Source organism: Patagioenas fasciata, chromosome 1, assembly GCF_037038585.1.
Source record: "Patagioenas fasciata isolate bPatFas1 chromosome 1, bPatFas1.hap1, whole genome shotgun sequence".
NCBI classification, from domain to species: Eukaryota; Metazoa; Chordata; class Aves; order Columbiformes; family Columbidae; genus Patagioenas; species Patagioenas fasciata.
In genome coordinates this window covers 170,523,983-170,548,706 of record NC_092520.1, presented here as the reverse complement: position 1 = coordinate 170,548,706, position 24,724 = coordinate 170,523,983, and the positions used below count along the sequence as shown (strand labels likewise).

Sequence of the window (24,724 nt, the reverse complement as noted above, 5' to 3'; positions counted from 1 at the left end):
GACAATTACCAATAGAATATTTTCTTTAGTGTAAAGCATAATAATCTAGTGGTTTTGGTAAGTGTTAGACTTGAGGGGCTGGACTTTATTTGTATAAATATTTCATTTTGTCCCCAGTAGGAAGAATTTTTGTTCCATGTCATTGACCAGTTTGGAAGGCAGATTCCATTTTGACAACCTATTTTTTTATGTTAATTGAAAAATCAACCAGGAAAACAAGATGTGAAGATGTGTTCTGTTGCTATTTTTATTCTCTCAAAGATGAGGAGACAGCTCTGCTTTCCAGTTTCTAGGTGTCTTACGTTTTATTGGATTCTCTTGGATCCTTTACAGTAATCTGTTGAAACAGTGTTTTTTGGGTTTTGTCCAAGAATTACTATTTTCTGCTATCTCTAAAAGTTACTCAAGGCGTTAGGGGATGTGTGGGGGTGTGTGCTGAGGTGGTGTTGAGCCTTTTGAAAAGAAAAAACATCTGCCTTACAAATAGCAAAACCTTGGAAGAAAGTCATGAGAATTTTTATGAGTATCTACTTTTTAAACTCATCGTGCGAAACCCTTCACCTCTGTTGCTTTGTTCTCCCGTTAGCTAATCCCGGTGTGTTCAAGGCGAAACTCCACTGAAGCATTTGTGTTTTTTTAAAAGTTGAGATGAGCACTGGCTCTGGAGTGTGAACAATTGCCTCTCTGTAACTTGGTTACTGAAAAATACTCTGTGTACCTGGGAGGAATCCACTGAAAGAGAGTATTTGACCTGTGAGCCCTTGTGATTTCATCTCCACTGGACTAGTCAACATGTTACCTGCTGCCTCTTCTTCACACCTATTCTGATTTTACTCAGTACAAAACTTCCCTTCACTCTTCAGCTTTGCATGGGTTCATCTTCTGGTTTTGACTCCGCAGGGTGGTACCTCTTGGAGCTCTTAAAACGCTGAATCAAGCAAATGGGTTCCCCTGTGTTTCATTCTTTTTCTTTATGTCTTGCACCTAATTGCTCTGTTTATCAGCACTGGTACTTTGTACAGATACAGCAGGTTTTTATCCCGTTAATTGCTGCGAGTGAAACTTGAGGAGTCATTTTTGGTTGTGCAACCCAGGAGCCTGAGGAAAATTCCTGCTGTCTTTTGTCAGGCTACCTCTGCCCCAAAAATGGCTTTTCAACATCACAACTGCATTAATAAAATGTTTATTTAGCACCTTTCAGGTTGAAGGATCCAAAAGCACTTTACAATTAACTACACACATCATCACTGAAATGCATCCAAGCAGAAAATCAGCAGACGACTCACTGCATAACTTTCCAAAAGAATGGACTTAGAAAGCAAAGTAGAAGCTCTAATGACCTGTAGCAAACAGGGTTCTGATTTTGGTTTGGTGTTTGAAGGTCTCATCTGAAAAACCTACGTGGTAAAGCTGCATTCAACCCGATTTAGCCACCTCAGAAAACTGAAGATTTGCATCAGCCCGGCCAAGATTAGAATCTGTGGTGCCAGGGAGTCTAGCCTAAGCCTAACCTGACATTTAGATGACTAAACCATCTACCTCAAGGTAGAGGGCATACCCAGTAAGTTCAAGTTGCGAGTATATAGTAACACAGTGCTGGTTTTTAATCCAGAATTCAGATGTTTATACACAAACATCCTGCTTGTACAGTATGCCTCTTGACAAGCCCCAGGCATTAATTTACAGTCCCGTAACTTTTCCAGCTTTGGGGGGAGGAGAAATGTGACTTTCTGAGCTTGAGCAGCCAGAACCATCTTTCCAGGGAAATAGTAGAAGGCACTTGGCATGGCAGAACAAAGCACCTGGAAATTCTCTATCAGGAATGATCCTCATTCCCTGGGAGGACAGAGATTACCTGCAGTCTTTCCAGCTGTAACGTTGACAGCTCATAAGAAGTATATGCCAATTAAATTCTGAGCAACACCTCATTTTCTACAGAAATACTCTCAAATGCTGGAAATGTCTCGAATATACACAGCCCAGTTCCTCCCTGTTGCAGCTCTGCAGAAGAACGTGGGCATAAATGTGTAAGTGTGGCTTTGTTACTCCTAAATGCATCTCCTGACTGTAACGTCGATTACGTTTTTCACTTCAGCAAAGAAAAATTATAAGGCTATTTTTATACAATTGGAAAGCACTTAATACAAAGTTACATGAATACACTGCATCGTATGGCCTACCCGTGGAGAAAATACTGAAATAACTACCATAGGGCTGTTCAATACTAGTTTTGTCTTTCAACCTTTTATCTTAATACTAGAAAATATATAAATCATTTACGTGACAATATGCAAAGGAAGGCACAGCCGGTTATAGTTTACACAAGCACAATGCATAATATGCAGAGAAAGGGATTAAAAAGAAGCTTCACATCCTTATTAGATACATTGTTGCGATCCATTACGAAAAGTACTTCATCAACAACAGAAGTGTTCAACACTTGAGAGCTACGATATAAAAAAATTATAATTCATTTAATGCAAAACAGATTTATATATACTTTTATATATAAACACTGTTTAAAAAATGCTAACATAATAAAAGTAGATTATCCATGTAATGAAAAGTGCAAACCAAAGTAATAGAGGGTTTCACAATGTCCTTCTCATGACACAGGAAAAACGAGCCCATAGGAATGAAGTGTTAAATCCACCAGTAAGTCCTTGGTGCGATGAGGCGTCATCAGGATTTCTGAGCGTTTGGAGAGAGCAGAACTGGCGAAGAGGCTCCGTCCAGACTGGGGAGCGGCACCGGGATGTGGCCATTTAGCAGAGTTGGAAACTGGAAGAGGCCAAAAAGGTAAAAATTACTCTTTTCTCTCCAAGTATTCAGCCCAGAAGTGCATACGTTTAGCATCAGCAACTGACTCAGGGTGGTCTCAGGGCTTATCACTTCTATACAGGAAGATATATACATACCAAATGTAAAATAGAGGATGAAATCTGAATAATTTGTACACATGTGGGGATTTGTAAATCAGTTATTGGCTGCTTTTTATTTAAGACTTCACATAACGATACAGCTGTTGTCAACCTGGGAAAGTGAATACCACAGAGCAATCTTTGCCGTCCATTCTGCTTCCTAAAATGTTTTTCAATCTATAAAATATTAAAATCCATGTTTTTTGCCTGCCCTTCATAAAAGCAGGAAAGAGCTTTGCAAAAGTGAAAGCTGAGCGGTATTTTAGGGCAGAAAAAAAATACAATTGTGAATATAAACATGGGAAAAATTGCTCTCAAGTAATTACAGTTTCTGCCTGTATTCACTAAGAAACCACAGACTAGGTAGGCCAGATCATTCGGTATGTGAAGCAGAATATGCCATAATACAGTCTTAACCTTCTACTTCTGAAATACTGCGCAAAAAATACTAATTCAATACCTAACCTGTATATTCCTAGTTCATGACAGCATCCTGCCTGTAACTTGCTTGCAGTGACGTGTAGTGACTAGTTCTTAACATCTGACCTGAGCAAAAGCAAAGCAAGTAGGAGGAAGGAACGTGCTGCGGCATGAGGCAGGAGTTGTCCCTGCCATAGATACCGATCTGGCCTCCAGGCCGGTACCACGAGCTGCGCCGCGCTTCTCCTGGCTCTGAATAACAGAGCTCCTGACTTGAAGTGTCTGGTGCACTTTTAGCACCGATCAGATCAGTCCTTCAACAGCCAGCGGTGGCATAATCAACCTCTGCACGTGTGTGTAATCTGCTCGTAACAGGATTACTCTTCCGCAAAGACGTTAGTTAGCGATGTTGATCTTCCAATGTTGAGAATCACGCTGAGCAGGGCAGCAAGGGGCTGGAACTGCGCTCCTGGGGGCTGCAGGACCGGCTGATACCTCTATTTTAACCAAACCTCAGGAAATGTTTCTGTCGCTTCTGCCAAGATTCATTAAAACACAGAACTCGATAACAAGCTCTTGCTTTTCTAGTCTAGGTTTCTAAAGTGAGACATGTAAATTAAAAAGTGGTTCATGTGATTTCTAAAGCTGCCAAAGGGTTGTTAGATCTCCGTTGAGGCCGGTGGCACACTGGCACTACAGCCTGAGATGCAAACAATGCTGGAGTCGCAATGTTATCCTTCTCCTGGTCTCCACCCCAACCCAGCTCTCTTGTTCTTCCTGTTGTCTCTGTAGCTGCTAGGGCCAGGATGATGCTCTTTATTCATATACCTCCATACAGTGAGGATCTGGGACTGGCCTATGCCTTCTCAGTGCTACCATCTATACAGTGGTAACAAAGAAAATAAACCACTTCATTTAGTTAGCACTTAATTCAAGCTGACTTGATAGTCCTTCAGTTTGGCTGTATTTTCTTGACCAATTCTGTGCAAGTCTCTTGCTGTTCTAGTTATGTGGTAATTTCAAACTAATGACAAAATATCAAAAGTTTAATTACACAGCAGTGTGGCATCAAAGGGAAGACTTGCCAGGTAGGTCAATATCAGTTGTGTGGAAGGAGCCTGCAGATTTCAGTGATGTTCTACATGGGTTGTAAAGGTGTACAGGCCTAGCTGTATGGGAGTCGCTTTCACATTATAAACATCAAAGCAGAGCTTTTACCAGTTAAAAAGCATCTACGTGCTCTGCGAGGGAGCAGGCACGTAGTTGTGTCCAGCACTGCCAGAACAGGCTCCTTGGGGTTTGTTAAAGGAGGGACTGCACCTTCCCATAGGCTTATTCTGGGTTGTGTGGGGCCATGGACGCGGGTGGCTCCCACCTTGCTCCTTGTGCTACACAAAGACGAGTACTAAAGAACCATAGGCAGTGCCAAGCATAGTGCTGTTGTGAAAAGCAGCACACGCCTGAAAGAAAAATAAATTCAGGAACCCGCTCTCTCCTCCGCACACGCCAGCAGGCAAGGGCACAGAGGCAGGTGGGCAGCGGCAGAGCTGCCCCGGCCGCTCGCTGCTGGCAGGACTTTGACTACTTCGACGAGGACTGAATGGTCTTTCAACTCTCAGTGCGAATGAGCAGGTGGAAGCAAAAGCAACTTGTGAAGCAGCTCCAGCTCTCGCCTCCCCTGCCTGCCCAGCTGTAGGGAGCCTGGCTTGGAGCTCTGCCCCAAGGCCCATGCGGGATGACCAGCAGTTCTCAGAGGGGTTGACTACACTTCAGCTGCACTTGCCCTTTCCTATTCACTGTCCAAATCAAGTGTCATGCTCTACAGACCTGTCAGTATGGCCTTTGCCTGAATCCAACATGGTTTATAAGGCCCTTTGGGTCTCTCAGAAGGGAGAGAGCCAAGGCTGGTCTTCACTTTCAGTTTCCACAGGGGCTGGCCTGTGTCCGTCCATACTAGCTCAATTCAGGCCGTGGCACAGACGCTACCCTCTTAAATGAAACGTCTGGCTGTTTTTAACCACCTGTGCAAAACTAAGGTCCAATGGGGATAAATGAGTTTATCTGAAACACAAATAAGGAGCCCCAGGGATCCATGCTCAGCTGTCCCACTGGAGGTAGGACTTACTACCCCAGAGAGGACCACACCTGAGCAGAGCCCTGGAACTGGGCAGCCAGTCATGCTGAAGGTTCAGAGACTAACACAGCAGCCCTGTATAGCAGCAGCCCCCTCCTCTGTTAGTGCTGGCCCTCCACAGGAGTCAGGGAATTCATTCCAGGGGTGTCCCTGCATTCTTCAGCTGCTCAGATGGCCATCAGCTTCTTGTGCTTCTTGCCAATTAGCTGATCAGCATAATTTCTTCTGTGACTTACTGAATCAGCTGTTCTTCAGCAGCTACAGCTGGAGCTGCTATTATAATACCATCACCTTCCTAAGCCTCCAGTAAATGCTGCAGCTGAGTGCCATGGCCATTGCAGTTTACTGAATAACTTTTGTACTTACCACATCTCTATAAAACTTGGAGATTTTTTAGTCTCCCAGTACCCATGAGAGAAGGGACAGTGCTGCCTTTCTCCTGTTAAACACGGAGAGGTCATGCTCAGAGGTGTGCAGTAACTTGGCAGAGGACACAGGGATAATTTGGAGGAGAACTGGAAATGGAGCTTTCAGGTTCAGAGCACCATGTTGTAAATACAACTACGCCCTGTCTTTCTGAGTGAGAAGTAGCTCATTAAGACAGAAGGATAAATGTACACTGACCTTACTGTGTGAGACCCAAACCTGCCTTGGTTTTCCCAGAGTCCACCACTCTCCTGGCTGGTCCCTGACTGGTCTGCACTCTCCTCCTGAAGCTCTGAGAGCTCACTCACCTGCTCTTACTGGGGTCCAGCATTTATTTCTGTTTCCTTCACAGAGCATGTGTGTGCTTGCTGCAGTAGACACTGCTCTGTGGGTTCTGACTTTGCTGCCAAGGGTTTAAAGAGGATGCGAATAAGTAGACCTCTCTTTAAAAGTGCCTGTTAATTCCTGCATTTTCTTAAACGATTTGAAAAGCTCCACATCAATGTGAGGAGATGCTCCCCTGATGTCTTCTCCACATGTGCACTTTCAGAAATTATACCCGTGCATTGGAAAGACCTACCTGGAACAGAGTGTTTGGTCCCTGCAGCCTGGCAGGACTCAGAGGAGCAACAGGACTGAGGCTGCTCCAGAAATGAATGCTAGACAGCAGCGGGCTTGGAGTCAGCAATAATCCATTTGGGGTCTGCAAGACAAAAAAAACCCATCTCACGATGCATACATGGCTCAGGGGTTACAGCTCCAGACAATGGTCATAACCCCCAAAGTCTTGCACTTCACCTACTGGCTCCTTTTCCCAGTGAATGCAGACAGACATACAGCGACTGCCCACCCTGCCTGCGTCCTGTCTCCGTATTGCTCAGTACTGGCTATCTGCACATTTAATATTCCTTCATATGCAAATTGATTCAGTTGTTATTGTGATCTGCTTTAGGGGAAACACAGTTATAGTTTATTTGAACCACACACGCGACTGTGTAAAACACCATGCGTGCCCCAACACCTGTAAACACGGCTTTGGCTCCTTCAGAATAATTTTTTACCTTTTGAAGGGCAGCAATTGCTCGAACCGACTGCAGCTTTTGAAGCACTAATGCAATTGCGTGTGGAGCCCTAAGAGCCACTGGCCACCCTTTGAAGTTTACTCCTCTGATGGTGCCTGTTCGAAATGGAAGAAGTTTCAAGAACTTGGCAGTGCTCAGGCTGCCGCAGCCAGAGGCAGGTGTATGGGCTGGCTGCCCAGAGGGACGCTGGAGAGCACAGCGAATTGTTTGAAAAGAACCAAGAAGGCACTAACTAAGAATTCAAGGCTTTTCCCAGCTCAGAGGTGGCTCTTGCCAGTTCCATGGCGCACAGGGATTGCTCTTGGCGCTTCTAAAGCACGGTTGGAGGGGAGATGAAGTTAAAGCACATTCAAATCTCCATTCAAAGGAAGAATCACATGAATTATTCTGTATCCAGAGTAACTTTTATCTTTCAAAAAAAAAGGCAACATGAAAGTGATGTGACAGTTTTGAACAAAATATTTGGCATAATGAGGTAATCTCAGCAGTAATCTTGATGCCAATTATCAAAATCAGTCCTATTTAGCAGAGCACTTAATGGAATTTGAGTGCACACTTAGTGAGTAAGTATATATTTCACTGTATAGGACAATGTCTCGGTGCTCTGCTGAACTGGGGCATCAGTTTGTGCAGAGTTTAAAACATGTGAAGACAAGACAGAAGATGAGGAGTATCTCCCCCTACTAATGAGCACGTCATGCATTCTGGTACCCGCTAGCTTCCCACCAGGCCAGAAATATAAACTCCCACATTTGGCAACTGCAACCAGGCGTTCTCACTTCACAGCTTCTTCCACCACAGGCTGTCACATCCAGCTGCCAGGACTCCCCGTGAGCAGGCTCAGAAAGGCGGGTACCACAGCTCACACATATTTCTGAACACGATGGACATATTATTTGCAAAGCGGTGCCTGAGGGCTCAGCTGTGATGTTTGAGGCTCTGTGCAAATGTGCAGGCATACAGACCTGCTCTGACCTGCTTGCACTGCAGTTCACAGCAGAGTCAAACAATTAGCTTAACACTGGCAGAAGAGATGGGAGAGACAAGGAGCAGGAAACATTAAGGTCCTCCCAGTGATTCTGTCCCAAGGTGTCTGAAAGGCTCTTTAATACGAAGAGCTTTAGTAGGTCGAGAGAGGTTCTCCTTCCCCTCTACTCTGCCCTGGTGAGACCACATCTGGAATATTGTGTCCAGTTCTGGGGCCCTCAGCTCAAGGACAGGGAACTGCTGGAGAGAGTCCAGCGCAGAGCAACGAAGATGATGAAGGGAGTGGAGCATCCCCCTTATGAGGAAAGGCTGAGGGAGCTGGGGCTCTTTAGCTTGGAGAAGATGAGACTAAGGGGTGACCTTATTAATGTTTATAAATATGTAAAGGGTGAGTGTCACGAGGATGGAGCCAGGCTCCTCTTGGTGACAACCAATGATAGGACAAGGGGCAATGGGTACAAACTGGAACACTGGAACACTTAAATAGGAGAAGAAACTTCTTCTCAGTGAGAGTGACAGAGCACTGGAACAGGCTGCCCAGGGAGGTTGTGGAGTCTCCTACTCTGGAGACATTCAAAACCCACCTGGACGCCTTCCTGTGTAACTTCATCCAGGTGTTCCTGCTTCGGCAGGGGGATTGGACTAGATGATCTTTTGAGGTCCCTTCCAATGCCTAACTTTCTGGGATGCTGTGAGCTTGGCTGCTCTTGAAGGGGACAATTTCTCTTAAGAATCTCAAAAGAAGCGTGGCTCATGGAGAAATGCAAGGGAGAAAGGACACTGCCATCTCCTTTGTGCTGGAGAAGGTGGATCAGAATCGCCAGACCCTGTGGAAGAAACCACAGTTATGTCCCAAGGAGTGACAAACGTGGTATTGCTGGGAAAGCGAAAGGTGTTCATGCAGTAAACCAGCAGGTAACGTGGTCACAGAAGTACCAGTGAGGTCAGGGATGACAACAAAAGGGGTTAAAGAGTGGCTGGAGGCCTGGCAAGAAGAAAACTTCTGTCTTGATCTCATCAAGTGACAGCTCTTCTCAAGATATCTGAGAAAAAATGCTTGACAAGCAGGCCCTTGTGAATGGCTCCCTCACAGCCTCTTTGCGGGACCACGGGGCAGGAAAAGCACAGCACCCATGAGAGCACCTTCCCTGCGCCACTCGCAAGCTGGTGCTCCACAGCAGGCGGCTACTGATGGGGATTTACAAGGCTGACAAAGAACACTGAATTAGGTCAGGATAAATACTCAGAGATCTACTTACAGAAGAGCCTACTAGCCTTAAAACCAAAGATATTAATCAGCAACCCAACAACATTTAGCTAAGGACACATTATTGTGCCAACTGTACTAAGAGCTCCAATGAGCTCTGACTCAGTCCTTTATTTTTTCCTCTAAGAAGCTGCAGATATCCAGAACTGAAAATCCAGTTCTTGAGAGGGTCTTTTGAAAATAATGAATAAAACTTGGAGGTGTTTATTCCTACCTAGATAGAGCCAGAGCAAGTCTTCAGAGAGGAGATTTGAAACTGAGCTGGCCTCCATTCATCTCTGGAAGCATGTTAACATGCCTAACAACAGTGCTCAGCAAAAGTTCATGTCCTCTGATGATCAGAGAACTGATGTCTGCAAGTTCTGCCAGAGCCAAGAGCCAGGCAAAGCAAGCCTCTGAATCTGTTAATATTTAATGCAAGAAGAGCATGGGGCCTCCCAGGCTTGTTCTCAGTATCTCCATGAGCCAAGCATCAAAACCACCAGAGGACACGTAAGTGTAAACACCACCACAGCACAGGCTATCCTTAAATTACACACGGAAATTGATGTGTCACTTCATTTTCTGCCCTCACGCAGCTGTACATCTGTATTAGATGTAGAACTCAGTGGGAAGTTCCTACTTAAAAAACGTCATTATAATCTAAGCATAGGAACCATTTGGTTAGAAACAATTCATTGCACGGAAAGGATTATGTTCAGCATTGATGCCTGCAGCTCCTGACTTCTACAACAAAGAATACGTGTAAGTACAATCTTTGCCACTTCTGGCTGTCAGATAACAGACAAGTGCTGTCACACGTACAGTACTTCCCAGGTCATTAGGCACGTGCTGGAGCCTGTACAGTGTATGGGGATACAACACAGACCACGCACGTGCTGGCTGCAGGCACACGGCTGCGTCCGTGAGGAAACAGCATGTTGTAGATGTTACAAATGCTGAAGTACAGACCTGAAGAAAAAGAGTCAAAATTATGTATCTACGCTGGCCGAGGGAGAGCCAAGAAAAATAACGAGTGTAAGTAATCTGTAAAAGAAGTAAGTACTGAATAAAATCTAGATATCACAGAATCACAGAATGTTAGGGTTTGGAAGGGACCTCAAAAGATCATCCAGTCCAATCCCCCTGCCAGAGCAGGAACACCTAGATGAGGTTACACAGGAAGGCGTCCAGGTGGGTTTTGAATGCCGCCAGAGAAGGAGACTCCACAACCTCCCTGGGCAGCCTGTTCCAGTGCTCTGCCACCCTCACTGAGAAGAAGTTTCTTCTCAAATTTAAGTGGAACCTCTTGTGGTCCAGTTTGAACCCATTATCCCTTGTCCTATCATTGGCTGTTACCAAGAAGAGCCTGGCTCCATCCTCGTGACACTCACCCTTTACATATTCATAAACATTAATGAGGTCACCCCTCAGTCTCGTCCAAGCTAAAGAGCCCCAGCTCCCTCAGCCTTTCCTCACATGGGAGATGCTCCACTCCCTTCATCATCTTTGTTGCTCTGTGCTGGACTCTCTCCAGCAGTTCCCTGTCCTGTTATCTCTCTTTGAAGCCAAGCAAATGGAAAGCCAACATTTTTCTACCCAAGTAAGATCCTGTATGAGCTGACATCTTCAAACTCATTTTTCTGTTCTGAAATTGGTTGTGTGTATCATGTGCCCTTTCACAGGGCTCCATCCAAGGCTATTCCTTGTGACTGGCAGGTCCAGTGGAAAGCCATCTGAAACACCCTCTCAGGCAGCAGGACCTTCTACATCACTCCTGGAGCAGGAACTGGTGTGTGACACCCTGTGCTGCACTGGCCCCATGGTAGTAGGCATCTGAGATCTGATAAACCAGAGATCATCCGAGATACAATGCATGCTCTTCCTAGGGTAATGGGATGAACTTCAGATTTCCAGCCTAAGTTAGGGCTTCAGTTATTTTGCATTGTGGTATTACAGTTCTGTGAACACATTTGTCATCTGATTTTTATTTCATACTCAATAGGTCAAGTATTTAGGACGCAGGGCGCTTCTTATCCACGCTAGAAATAGAAGGCTAAAAGAAAGGAAAAAAGCTGTGTTGCTGTACAGTCAAAAGTTTAAATAAGCAGAGAGAGAAAGTACCCTACACGGGTGCCATCTGCCTCTTCTGTGTTAGCATAACCTGTAAAAAAAGATTTGTAATGCCATTAAGTTGCGTAACAGCCATCACGGCCTTAGCCAGCCAGCCTGATAAAGGGGAGCCACAATCATCTACCTAATTCCCATCTACGTCTTTTAGGGGCAATATGTACACCGGTTTATGAGAATCAGAAAATGAAATGTTCAAAGAGATAAATACAAAATGAGAAAAGAAATCTCTGTTCATACTGAGTTTTGGGGCAGTAGCAGATTAAAGCAAGCTTGTAATAACCCATGCTGTCATCGTATCTGGTTGGCATCTGATACGATTTATTTGTCAGATTTCCTCCCTACGAGCAAAATACTTACTGCGGTTATACCACAGTTAGAGGTTATAAGAGCCTGTCAATGCACCTCAATTTTGGTTCGCCACACTTCTGTTCTTCCTGCCAAACAGAACTTCATTTAAAGGCTTTACGATGTCAAAAACGACAGATAACGGCCCAAAAAATCCAACACCATCACCTCTGCCAGGTGAATGGGGCAAGGGGATTCTGCATACAGTGTGAGCCCTAGACAGCCCGAAGTAAATGAGAGCTTGTTTCACACACCTTTGTGTTTAGTTATTTACTATTTGGTTTGTTTCATGGAGGGTGGGGGGCACGTTAGGGGGTGTTCCCCCACTAGGGTAATTCTAGTCTAGTTTTGCAGTGGTAGCATAAGACAAAACTCACTGATGACACACCGAGTCATTAGCTATGTGATTTTCCTCTTCTCTGAATTGCTACATTTTTTTTTTTTGTAAACTTGCCTGAAAATGAGAACTCGCCATTGACATTGCCACAGATATGTGATCAAAAAGAGCAAAATAACCTACTGGTTATTCAGTAGATCTGTGCTGAAAGGAAGCTCTGGCAAGTACTCTGTGGATCTATAAAACTTTGGAAATCAAAACTGGCTTAAGAGCCTTGTCTTAGAAACCACTTAATTTGCCTTGTATTCAAGTACTAATGAAAAGGTCACACTGTTTGAATGGATACAACATCTAGGACAGAAATCTAACCAAGCATCCCACAATGCACGTGCTCAAGTCGTGACCTACAAAAATCCCCGTGTTTTTCTTGTTGTTTTTGTTCCTGCTTGTTCTGTACACCTGGAGGCTGCTTTGAACTGATAAGGGATTCACTCACATTAAGTAATGGCTGCCCATCTCGCTACTCTTCCAGGCAGCCTGTGAACTGTGATGGCTTTTCCCACACCCACGTAGGAACCCCAGGAGGAACCTACTTTCCACCCTTTGTTCAGACCTCTGCTGTGATTCCCTCTTCCCCCATTTTTTTCCCCATTGGATGACGACAGACCCATAGTGCTGACACAGAGGGAATACCTGGCAAAAACAAGAGCAAACGGGCAGGTCTTACCTGTGCAGTGAAGAAAGCTGGAGTCAGGGATCCCGATGGAAGCGCGGGGCTGTTGAGGGCGATGGAACCAATGTCAGTGCTGGAGAGAACCATGGGGGGGGCGGAGATTTCCAAGCCTTTGGGTTTTTTAGCCTTTGGGGGAAGAGATGGAGATTTTGCCTTGGAGCCTGAGGAGAGGTTCAGAGGCTCAAGGGAATCTGAGTCGTGGCAACTGGACTCAAGGAAGAGGCTCCTGTGTTCTGCAGGAAGGGGTGAGGTGGGAGACAGAGACGGTGACCTGGAGGAAGATGATGATGGAGATGAAATGCTGGCACTGTTGGGTAGCATTAAGGAAGATATTTTAGCTGATACTGACGAGCTGAGAAAAGCAGAGGCAGCTGCTGTTTCGGAAGTGGAAGGCAATGACACCATGGGCCTCATCACTTGTTTGTCTGTTTTGTTTGTCACGAATCTTATAACAGTCCGAACTTCTTCGACTGGTGTGTTCCCTTCTGACTTCTCCTCCAGTTTTTCTGTTTTGATTGGCTTGTAAGGATCTGGCTGGTTCTGCAGAGAGTTGATAGTGAAGGAGGAGTACAGGCCAGAGTGGATATATTCATTACGGCTTGTGCTTTTGAGTGCTGACAAGCTGTGCTTGTGCTGATCCCTGCTCTCAGAAGGCATCTTACAGTCGCTGTCCTGCAGCAAAAGGTTCTCTCTGCTGATTTCCACAGCATGCGGATCCATTTTTAAAATCTCAGGAAAGCAGACGAACTTGTACACAAATTTTTGTCCGATCACTTTCTTGATGATGTTCTGCAAATACAAAAGCAGATGCTAGAAAGATCAGCATTTTAGAGGCACTGAGTACAGCAAACATAAGGGGGTGCATGAGGGTGGGGGGGCACTGCTCCTTCCGTGAGCTGAGCAGGTCATTTTGGTTGGGCTCCTAACACTGCTCATCCTTGGTTTATTCCCATATCTCTGTTCAGCCAGGGAAACCACCCCCTGCTCCTCATGGTGCCTTACAAAATCACCATTACTAGGTGATAAAGACCTACTGGTGGGCAGTTTTCCTCTTGTTTCCTCTCAGGCAGCTTGGGAATACTTTCTTTCCAGTAAAAAACCATTCTGCAACCTTGCACACTCAACCCGTGCCATCATTTGCGTTTCACAACGACAAGCAAACTCCTTCATTTATGCCTCCCAAAACTGACACCAACTACCCCGAGTATGAAATACTCTCAGAATGTCTGCAAGGGACAAAACCACCCCAGCCTCCCTGCTCCAGTCATGTACCCTCCCTTCCTCGCCACATGCAGGATTGACCTGGGCTGGGAGTGACTCTCAACAGTCATGGACTGTGTCTGTGACAGACACAAGTGCTTGCACGGGTTGGAACAGCATTTGTGTCCTCCTGTATCCCCTGTGCTATCTCCAGGTTGGCATTAGGCTCAGGATGCTCACTGGTGCAGGTAGAGTTTTTCATCGGTCTAAACAGGCTACTGAAATTAATTATTGGAAAAAAAAATCTCAAATCTCTCAAAGGTTTGTAGAACCCAGGAAAATGACTGGAACATTTGCCACCCTAAGCCAAGTTCTGTGGACAACAAGAAGTGATATTTCCTGAGACTTCCATAGCAATCTCTCTCTTCTTGAAGCCTCTGGTGGGAAGTTTGTCTTTAAAGTCACTTCTGAAAAACCCTTTCCAAGAAGCTTCCCTTTAGGGCCGCACGTCTGCTGCACCTCCAGCTGATAACTCTGCAAACAGACATCTGCTCTTCTGTACATATGGGGATGTAAATATTTACAGTATTCCTAAAAATCTAATTTGCTTTTCATTCCACCACAGATTCTGAGACCAGTAGAGGAAACGTTTGTTAAACTGACTGAAAATGGGGGGGAAAAAAAAAGAGAGAGAAAGAAAGAGGAATACATTCTTCATCTTTATTTATATATCGACAGTAACCAGAGCTGGGTGCTTGCAGTGCCCATACTACACCTTTTTTGTCACAAAAGCAAGGCTCATCTCGGGAGAGAAGAGTCTGCACTTGGGTATCAGAACCTGTTCTGTCTTTCAGCTGAGCTACTGCACCCTGTAACTCATCTGTCTGAATATCCTGGTGTTTCATCCAGGCATCTTCTTGAATACAAAATCAAACCTACAAAGAGCCCTGGTTTGCAGCTTTGCTCCACGCGTCAGGAGCTGTGGCACAAATGGAGAAAGTTGTTTCCCAAGTTGATAACAGGGATCTGTAGCAAAGAGAATTAAATTCAGCAAGCTCAGAGTAAAGGCACAAAACTGCTCTCTTCTATGCCCAGCCGTACACATATCTCCCCACCTGGCGGATCCTGCAATGCCTATTTTTGCCCTCCAAAAGTGCAGGACATACAGTTAGCCCACAGGATCTCAGTCTGCACGAGCTTTAATTCCCACGGCTTTGGGCTAGGCCTAGATTTTTTGGGGGGGAGGAGGGTATCTTAATCAGGTGAAACATTGGATGGACACATTTTTTTCTGCACTCTCAATATTACATTATTGAAAAAGGCAAAACTCCAAATTACTCACATACAAAAAGAAACATCCCAACTGGATTTTGTTTTCTTTTTTTTTTTAATACATATTTTTTAATTTAAAATAATACTTCCCCTCTGCTCCTGGCAGCTTTGAGTTATTGTTACATCAAGCCCTGGCGACTGAGATCCTACCTGGAAAATGTGAATCCCAGCAGAAAAAGATTAAATGTATTTCAGGGTCGGACTTTTACACTGATACAGGCCTGAAATAGGGGAACACTGCTATAAAAAATAACCAAACTGGCTTGTGAGTTTATACTTCCTCTGTTATTATTAAATATAGTTATATTTTAAGAAGGTCTCAGTGTGGCTCCTCTGACTCTCTAAGCCTGCAGCAAAGGCCCGCTTAACGATGGCTGGAGATGAAAAGGATCCAAGTGCAGATCCCTCAAGAACTTCGCAGGCTTCTCTGAAATGTGGAGCCTGAGGAAATCTCTGTCAGCATGTAAGAGAAAATAAGGATGCAAATTAATTAAGTGCCTCCGAAATGCCACTGGCTTTTCTAGATTTCTTTTTGACAAATAACTGAGGTGAAGGTAAAAAGCAGCTTATTTTACCATCACCTCAGTGATCTGTCAGAATCATTCTGAGCTGTGGATGACAGTTCAAACCACAGAAGACAGTGACAGGCATTAAAACAAGCAGGGGTTTTCCACCCTCAGTTTGAAAGAGCAAAGGAGGCTGCCTTATATTAAGGATTGCATTTGCAGGGAGATTAGACCACTCGCTTGGTAGCAGGACTGTAAGTATACAGAATCATAGAATCATTTTGTTTGGAAAAGACCTTTAAGTTTAACAAGTACAACCATACCCTAGCACTGCCAAATCCACCACTAACCATGTTCCTAAGAACCTCATCTACGTGTCTTTTTAACACCTCCAGGGATGGTGACTCTACCACTTCCCTGCGCAGCCTGTTCCAGTGTCTGACAACCCTTTCTGTGAATAGAAGTTTCTTCCAATCCAATCTAAACCTCCCCTGGCACAACTTGAGGCCATTTCCTCTCGTCCTATCACTTGCTACTTGGGAGAAGAGGCCAACACCCTCCATGCTACAACCTCCTTTCAGGTAGTTGTAGACAGCGATAAGGTCTCCCCTCAGCCTCCTTTTCTCCAGGCTGAACAGCCCCAGTTCCCTCAGCCACTTCTCATCAGACTTGTGCTCCAGACCCTTCACCAACTTCATTGCCCTTCTCCAAACTTCCTCCAGCACCTCAATGTCTTTCCTGTAGTGAGGGGCCCAAAACTGAACACAGGATTCAGGGTGCAGCCTCACCAGTGCTGAGTGCCAGGGACAATCACTGCCCTAGTCCTGTTGGCCACACTGTTTCTGATGTATGTATGTATATATATATGTGCACATTTGGCCCTTTTTAATTGTTGTTCTTTTAATTTTCTAGGTAAATTCTCCTGCGAGCAGCCTTGCCATGAGCGCTAGTGGCTGCGGGCCAGGGCTGTGAGGAACTCCAGAGCTGCTGGGGACAGCAACTGCTGGGCCAGTGCAGCTGCTGGGGAGGAGAACTGGGCAAGCAGGCTGGGAGCGGGGGCTCCAGTCCAATGGCTTAAAAAAAAACCTTATCAAGAGACAGCACTCTGACATTTAGAAAGAAAGCAGGGAGCTGGGAATACCCCCTTTCTCTTGGCTTCTTGACTGTTCCGCACTAGAACACTTTACACTTCCCTTCCGGTGTCCCCAGTGTGTCACACAGTGACTACAGCAAATGTGACCGCCCCTACTGCAAAGTGCTTTGCAAGCTGCTGGTCAGAACTGGGTACAGCACTGCCTGACGTTTGCTCTAGCATGCCTGCTGTGTGAGGAAGCTCAGGTTTTATTCTCACCACATCGCTTCAGGCACTCACTGTATGAGCAACTCCAAAACCAGCCTTACCCAGTGCCCTGAATCACCAGCTGGAGGGATGGGTCTCTCCCTCTGTCCTTCTCCACATCCAGCTGAGCCAGATGCCAAAGGCTCAGTGGCCTGGTTCCCCCTGCAGTTTAAACCATGCTATAATGTGGTGTTTGGGTTTTTTGTGTCTGTGTGTCAACTATGCATTTGCACTACTACTTTTGGAAGGTCTCCAAAAATAGACAGGAGGAGCTGTTCGCCCTTCTCAACAGCACATGATCTCTGGGATTCTTTCCATTTTTCTCCTTTCCTCACAGAAGTTTTCTGGCGAAACTCAGACTTCTTCTGCCATGTGTTTTATTTTCATCAGCTCTGACTCTTACTCCCTGGTTTGAGCCATACAGCACTAAGGTGTAACTATACTACCTACCAGTGTGCCACAAGGATTTTAGTGGCTTGGCTCAAACCTGCTAGCTAACAAGTTTGATGGAGACTAAGGAGTCTCAGGAGACTAAGCTGGGAAACAGGACCCAGTTCCCAGTTGAACTTCAAACTAATGAGGGGCCTCAGGGGCAGAAACACCAGATTGGGATTTTTTCCTGCCCCCAGGAAGTGATTTATAACCAGGGTGCCCGAGATCTCAAAATTTATGGCAAAACAGAATGAACTTGTCTGTAGGTACTAAACACCCCTGCTTCGAAAAGTAGGACCAGAGCTGTAGCTGCTGGACTTAACTCCCATTTGGACATGTTGCAAGTTTCCTGGCTCCAAGAGTACTAAGGGACCACTTGGAGGGACACTTAGGCTATGAATTCCTCACAGGACTCTGTGAGGAGGGAGCTGGGCTGCCTCCAGCTATTGGAAAACCTACCCAGAGAGAGGGCTGCTCACACTCCCATGTCTGAGGTACGTAAGCTGGCAGGAGGTTCCTGTGGCTGCATGGTTTGCTCCAAAAAACAGAGCATGTGTCCATTTCAGCATGTGCAGGCAGGCAGGTTCTCTTAACATTGTACTTTAAGCACTTATGTTTATTGTACTGTGTGCACAGAAGCTAAACTTCTCTCTGCTGCAGCTAACTGGGCGTCCCTTTCCTCTCACATCAGACACGAACTGTTTGTCACACCCTTCAGGGGGTTCTTGGGTTTCCTCCTCTACCCATCCCCTCTTACTGAGTATTAAATTCTTCACTCCCATCTTTCCATAAGGACAGCACTCAATAACCACTTTTATGCCATTTCAGACAAGCGCTTTCCTGAGTTCCACATCGCTCTTGAAAGAAGCTGCTTTCAGTTCTCTATAAAGCTATTTTTTAATGCTCCTTTAAGTATTTCCTTATAACATGTCTTACCTCCACCACTACAAAACATATAGCTGGTATTCTAGCACCATCATACCGCTATTGTTTCACTGCAATGTTCTGTTTCCCCTGAGGTAACTGAAGAGAAGACCTTCCCAAAAGTAAAACAACCGTTTCTATTATCACTTTATAGCCTGAAGTTCTGTAAGCAGAACAAGCAAGGGACCCTCTTCCCAAAACAATTCTTCCATGCTGCCACCCACACTTGGGCATTTAAAACAGGAACTTAACCAGACTGCCGGGTCTGACATGTTATGGGAAGGGAGAGAATGCCATGGGCACCCCTGAATCCTGAGAGCACCTGAGAAGCTCTGTCCCCTACACTGCAACAAGCACAAAGCAGCCCGTATTATTTATATACTATACATCGCCCTGACAACCTATCTAAAGAAGCAGGCAGCCATTAACTGAAACAAAAATGATTTATTCTGTCTTTAGAAGATAGATTGAATAGCACTCACTGAGTAAAGCCTGGGGCCACATACTGCTCAGAGAGGATGCAAAAAAATATTGAATGGTTCATCACAACAGTAAGTGACTGTGTAATTAAAGATGTGACATAACTCATGCAAACATTAAGGTTGCCCAGGGAACTGTGATTCTTGCATTTCCGAACTTCTGAGGGCTTGACTTCCACAACTGCTATATCCTATTAGTGTCGGTGTCCACATGTAAATTCCTGGATTCGCCCTCCTTCCCTCAAAACAAAAAACCCTCATGGGGAAAACTCACTAGCTTCCCTCTTGTGGTGTCATCTTGAAATATTAATGGAGACCTTTAGCAGTCCTGAAACCGCTAGAGACTTCCAAAAGGTATCATCTGTCATTACAGCTATCAGAAAAACAAAGTAACTGGGCAACCTCAAGAAAAAGAAAGGTACTAATCTTACTTATAAAGGTATTTTAGTTCTAAACATCAAGCTAAAGTGTTCTGCCTGGAAAAGGATGCGAAGGATTTCCTTGCCTAAAATTAGTACAAGAGATTTCTGAGCAGCAGAAGTGTGTGACATGATGAACATGCTGCCCAAGCTGTAGGTAGAGAGAGTGCAGGATGCCTTTCCTCAGCGCTATCTGTCATCTGTTCTGCTGCTCTGTTGAGGGAATAGGGGAAATGCATTAAATAAAAAGGGGGGAGGGGAATTCAGGTAAGGAACAAATGAGGATATGGGAAGTCTTCAGATTATCTACAAACCTTTAGCAAACAGAATCATGATAGCAAATTACAATCAAGACATGCTACACTCTACATTTCCTGGGGTGCTTTATATTTGAATTTAATATAAATCTAGCCATCAGCCTCAACAGCACATCATGCTTCCTTTCAAAGCCAGGCTAAGGAACTTGTCCTAATTGTGTTATTTTTCCCCAGTACTGGAATTAATTTACTTTTAAGTTCAGATGAATCACATGATGAATTTTAACAAGCCAGTGTTCCCCCCAAGCAAAATAGCAGAGCTCATAAACCTCCATTTATCCAGTGATCAGTTTTTATTTCTCCACAGTGAATAATTTCAAAGGCAAACCATGAAGCAGTAGCTCAGCTGGTGTCAGTTCTACCCAGTAGCAGCAGAGGGCAGCTGAAGAAAGGAAGCACCATCCCATGTGCCACCATCATTTCTAAAAACCTCTCTGTGCTTTGCCTCAAACTCACATGCCACCAAGTCATTTGGGTTATAGGTTGAGAAGTCCCTGTCAATAGTTCCACAACGCAAATGAAGTCTTGTCCAGAGTTCTGCCTTTTGCCTTTCCTGCTGCCACTTTCCAGCCTGAAGCACAATGTTCATCCCATTCGCTCAGTGTGCATCCCATTTGCCTCAGTACATCCAGCTGCCAACCCATCCATCACTGCCAACTGCAAGGGAGGGGACAAGGGTCTCAGAAGGCTACCTCAGGGTCTAAACTGCTGTTTATCCCACAAACTGGTGAATGGTCCAGGGGAGAGGAGTGCAGAAGTCTGGGAGGCTCTCACCTCACCAGCCCTCCCTTTTTGTTTTGCAGAAGGGAAAGAACGCCAGCCCTTCCTTCCTTCCTTCCTTCCTTCCTTCCTTCCTTCCTTCCTTCCTTCCTTCCTTCCTTCCTTCCTTCCTTCCTTCCTTCCTCCCTTCCTCCCTTCCTCCCTTCCTCCCTTCCTCCCTTCCTCCCTTCCTCCCTTCCTCCCTTCCTTCCTCCACTTTCTGTGCTATGCAGCATAGACTGAAGGCAGAGGAAGCATCTAGGACTGAACCCCATGCTGAGCACTCCCTACCAGTCTACTGGGATTCATTATCTGCTATTGTGCCAGTGTTTCTGGCACTTCAAAACTTGCGGCAAGTTCCCGTCTCTCTGCCCTCTCCTAATAATCTGCCTTTCTCCACTCCTTGGGCACCAACAGGACATAATACACCAAACCCACAGAGAGACAGAGAAGCTCCCACTGTTTTCCACTAAAGCTGTTACTCCCTCAATTTAAATAGCAATAGGCAATGTTTTGGTCTGGGGTTCAAACCCTGATCGCAATACACTGGGAAGAAAGAGTTTCTCCTTTCCATCTAAGGAGCTACAACCTCCGTTGGGCTGCATGACTTCTGGAAAAATGGCCAAATTCCTTGTGCCATACCTACATAAAATTTGCAGAGAGATCAGAGCACAGTCTGGGAAAGCTGCTGTAAGAAGAGCAAGGAATCGCCTCAGCCAGAGCCCTGGTGAAGGAACGGTACAGCCACTCCTGGAGTGGATGCTGTGTGAGCAGAGACAAAACAGATGACAAAGGTGTGTGTGTGCTGGGGGTGGCATCTGAAAACAGTACAAGGGAACAAAAAAAAAAAAAGGTTAAGGGATAAAAGAAGAAAGGGAGTCTCACATAAGAAGCTGTTATATTGCATTGATTTTAAGATATCAGAGAGATCTCAAAGGAAAAGTGCTACCAATATCTCATCCCTTGTCTTTAAGCGGCGTCTGTTCTGTCACAGTGTGTTTGGGCTCTGCCTGGATACGCTGTTCATTCACCAGCAGGCACTCTGTCTCCATTGATCCCAGTCACGTTTATAATCAGAAGGGCTGGAGTCACACAATAAAGTGAGCTTCCCCATGCTGAGCAGAAGCCTTTTGAGTGCTTAGTGAAGAGGAATTCATCACACTAACTGCTTGGAACAGCCGCTGCACTGTCCTCTCTGAATCCTTTTGTGCCTTCTCAGTCATTTGAAACATGTTAAGTGGAAAAATTTGACTTCTAGTGGACGAAATACTAAAAATCTTTCATTGCAGAACTTACAGCTCTAAATCTGAAACTAGAAAAATTCTTACAGGAGGAGTCCTTCTAAATGCCAATGTGCGTACTGAAAATCCTGATCACCAAATCACGCACAGTTAATTTGTGATCGTGCTTTTTTGATTGCTGCGTTAGACTGGCTGTGTAGCATACGGTTCGACCGTGCCCTTCAAAAATAAGTGCACTACAAGTAATACATGACAACAGTACTCTGAGCTCAGTTCAGCAACAATATCTAGTTTCCTGTGCCTTGTGCAGGCAGCAATCATGCCATACCTGTGCTGAACGCTGGTGTTACTCACTGTATAATCTCATCTCATCTCACTGCCTCTTCTGAAAATCAAGATGAGACCAGGCTGCTAAGCATGGCTATTTTCTTGTTTAATATCCAAAATCTACAACAGTCCTTCTTTCTAATATTTAATCTTCAAGAATATAGGAAATAGTAAAACCTATTAATTTAGACTTATTATAAAACACATCCATTTATGGGGAACTAATCCTGAAAAGATTTAACATTAATTAGTGAAAACAACATAGTGTTCATCAAAAAAAGGCTGGAGAAACGATTTGGAAACTCCTTGAATTTACTGGAGTCTAAAATTGAGAAAGGTGAATATGCAAGATATTTTAGCAGCTCCATATGTGTTCTACTATTTTTTCTTCTAGCATCTTGACACATCTGAGAGATTCCCTTCAAATATCTTTCTGTTACAGCAACCTAATACATATCCTTGTTACTCTCTGTTCTCATTTTTGCATTCTCTGTTGTACTGTTGCCACCTTGCTTCCTGCTGAAGAATAAGACCAAGGACTAAATGTCAAAGTGAAGCACGGTTTCACAAGACTGACAATGATCTTATGGACTCCCAATATCTTGCAGAAATTTTCTTTTCAGAGGTGCTAGCTAGCAGTAATTTCCACTGACTGTTTCTAGATTGTGGGCATGCTCATGATGTCTGAAAATCAGAAGCAAATCGAGTGATCAAAATACTTCCAGATTACTATGTTCCGTATGTTGCTATTTCAGATTTCAGTTTTAAAGGAAGAAGTTGAAAGCCAAGCTCCCAACAGCTCTGCACTAAGTGTATGCCTACACTATCTGCTTGTAAGCAGTGTCTGAGAGCACCCACACAACCACAGCTTGCCATTTATAAAGTAGCTGCCTAAACCATGCTGACTCCTTGGCTCTTATTAGTTCTATCAAACCCCAACAGATGTATACATGAAGGAGAGGCAAAATTCAGTAGGTCTTGCAAGAACAGAAAAGTTGGATGAAGAAAACCCTACCAAAGCTCATGTTCCACTCTTTTGACTTGAGATACCCAAAATATAAGTTCCCAAGTGGGAGTAAATTTAACTTTCTACAGCAAATACAGTCTTCACCTGAGATGAGCTCAGCATGAGACTGCTACCTTGACAAACAGACTCACATGTATCCCTGCTCTGACACCCACCAACCAACCGGCCACTTTTCCCTCTGTGTGCTACTCTTATTCTGCATTTTCATCCAGTAAGACACCACATCAGTGCTTTCTCACATATATTGCTGCTAATTTAAATGACAGCAACATATAATTTAGACTACGGTTGAAACTAACAGATTTTTTCCTAAAACGACATAGTGGAAAATTTCCAGACTCCTAGAAACACTGAGTATTAACAAAGGAATAGTTACAGTGAGATCCTGCTGAAGTAATACTGCAGAAGTGTTTCAGTGTTCTATTTCCAGCTAACATATTAGGACGCAATACAATTGTAAAAAAGATTTACCAGAGAGTTAAGGCAAGACCAGCTAACAACACTGGCCAACAGGATCTGTGTTCCAAAAGATGTGTCCTACGAAAACCGTGAAAACTCAGTCCCACTCTCTATGCTGTTGAGTTGTTTCTCTTTTCCTTGTTCTGACATAGGCGATACCTGCTGGTAAAGCTGCCACTCTGCCTGCTGCATCACAGTATCCCTGCTTTCTACCACCTCCCTGCATTCCAGAAGACCCTATGTGGGCTGTAATAATCAAACAATTCTCCGTTATCAACAGTTATTTTATTGTTGTCAAAAGCTACAGAAAATATAGGGTAGCCAAACGCATGAACACATGAAAGCAGCAGTAGGTGTAAACCTAGGTCAAAACCTCCCCTCCTCAGGAAATGGGATGTGCAGGGTTTTCCTGTGCCTCTTTTAGCTGCCCTCTTACCTTCACCGTGATTGCCTTCAATACTGTTGTCTGTTGTAAAAACTAGTTAGAGGAACTTTTTAATAGCTTCCACAGAGAGGTGAAATATTAAATGGTAGTGTTTCTATTTTCTTAGTCTGCATGAGAATAACAAAATTTACCTTGTCATAATAGTATCTGAGCGCTCGGCTCAGCTTGTCATAATTCATATTAGTTTTGTTTTTTCTGAGTCCCCACAGCTTAGCCACTTCTTCTGCCTTGAGTAGCTTGAATTCGCCATCATTAGACGTCCAGCAAATCAGGTGCTCATGTTTCTGGTCTAGCAGCAACTGCAAAAGGAACTGCCACAGTGTGATTGCACTCTCCATACCTACAAGGGACAAAGGAGAGCAAGAGTGTGAAAAACATCTGAGAGGAGGTGTTCCACCCAACGCTCATTTCAGTAATAAGCTCTGTGTTGGAGTCATCCTACGTAATTGAGCAAAGGAAGCTCCTATATCATTTACAACCAAACATCCACAAGACCTACAGGTCTTGCACTCCCGTTTCGGTATTCTTCCCTCTGCAATTTTCTGAAGGGACACATAAAATACAATAAGGATTCAGAAAAGCATTGCCGACGTAGTTGATATGGTACAGTGTCATCTCTAGCTGGTGACAATTCAATGTACCCAATCACCATTCAAAGGAACATACAGGGGAGAGAGGGAAAGGACTTGATGTAACTATCTGCTGAAATGAGCCAAAAGGCTGCTGTTTACTGCCATGAAAAGGATACTGAACT

General features: G+C 44.6%; 1 protein-coding gene across 2 annotated transcripts in view; it reads right to left on the bottom strand.

The window, feature by feature from the left end:
• Nucleotides 1-1,167: 1,167 nt before the first annotated feature.
• ELK3 (ETS transcription factor ELK3) overlaps nucleotides 1,168-24,724 on the bottom strand; it is a 41,073-nt gene continuing 17,516 nt past the window's right edge. Inside the window, exons 2-5 of one of the 2 annotated variants that reach the window (XM_065857774.2) lie at nucleotides 24,102-24,310; nucleotides 12,759-13,553; nucleotides 6,482-6,604; nucleotides 1,168-2,781 (exon numbers count right to left, since the gene is read on the bottom strand). In XM_065857774.2, the coding sequence (XP_065713846.1) occupies nucleotides 2,683-2,781; nucleotides 6,482-6,604; nucleotides 12,759-13,553; nucleotides 24,102-24,308 (1,224 nt within the window). In that variant the 5' untranslated portion in view covers nucleotides 24,309-24,310 and the 3' untranslated portion in view covers nucleotides 1,168-2,682. The remainder of the gene's footprint in view (nucleotides 2,782-6,481; nucleotides 6,605-12,758; nucleotides 13,554-24,101; nucleotides 24,311-24,724) is intronic. The other variant, XM_065857782.2, reaches the window with a different exon arrangement.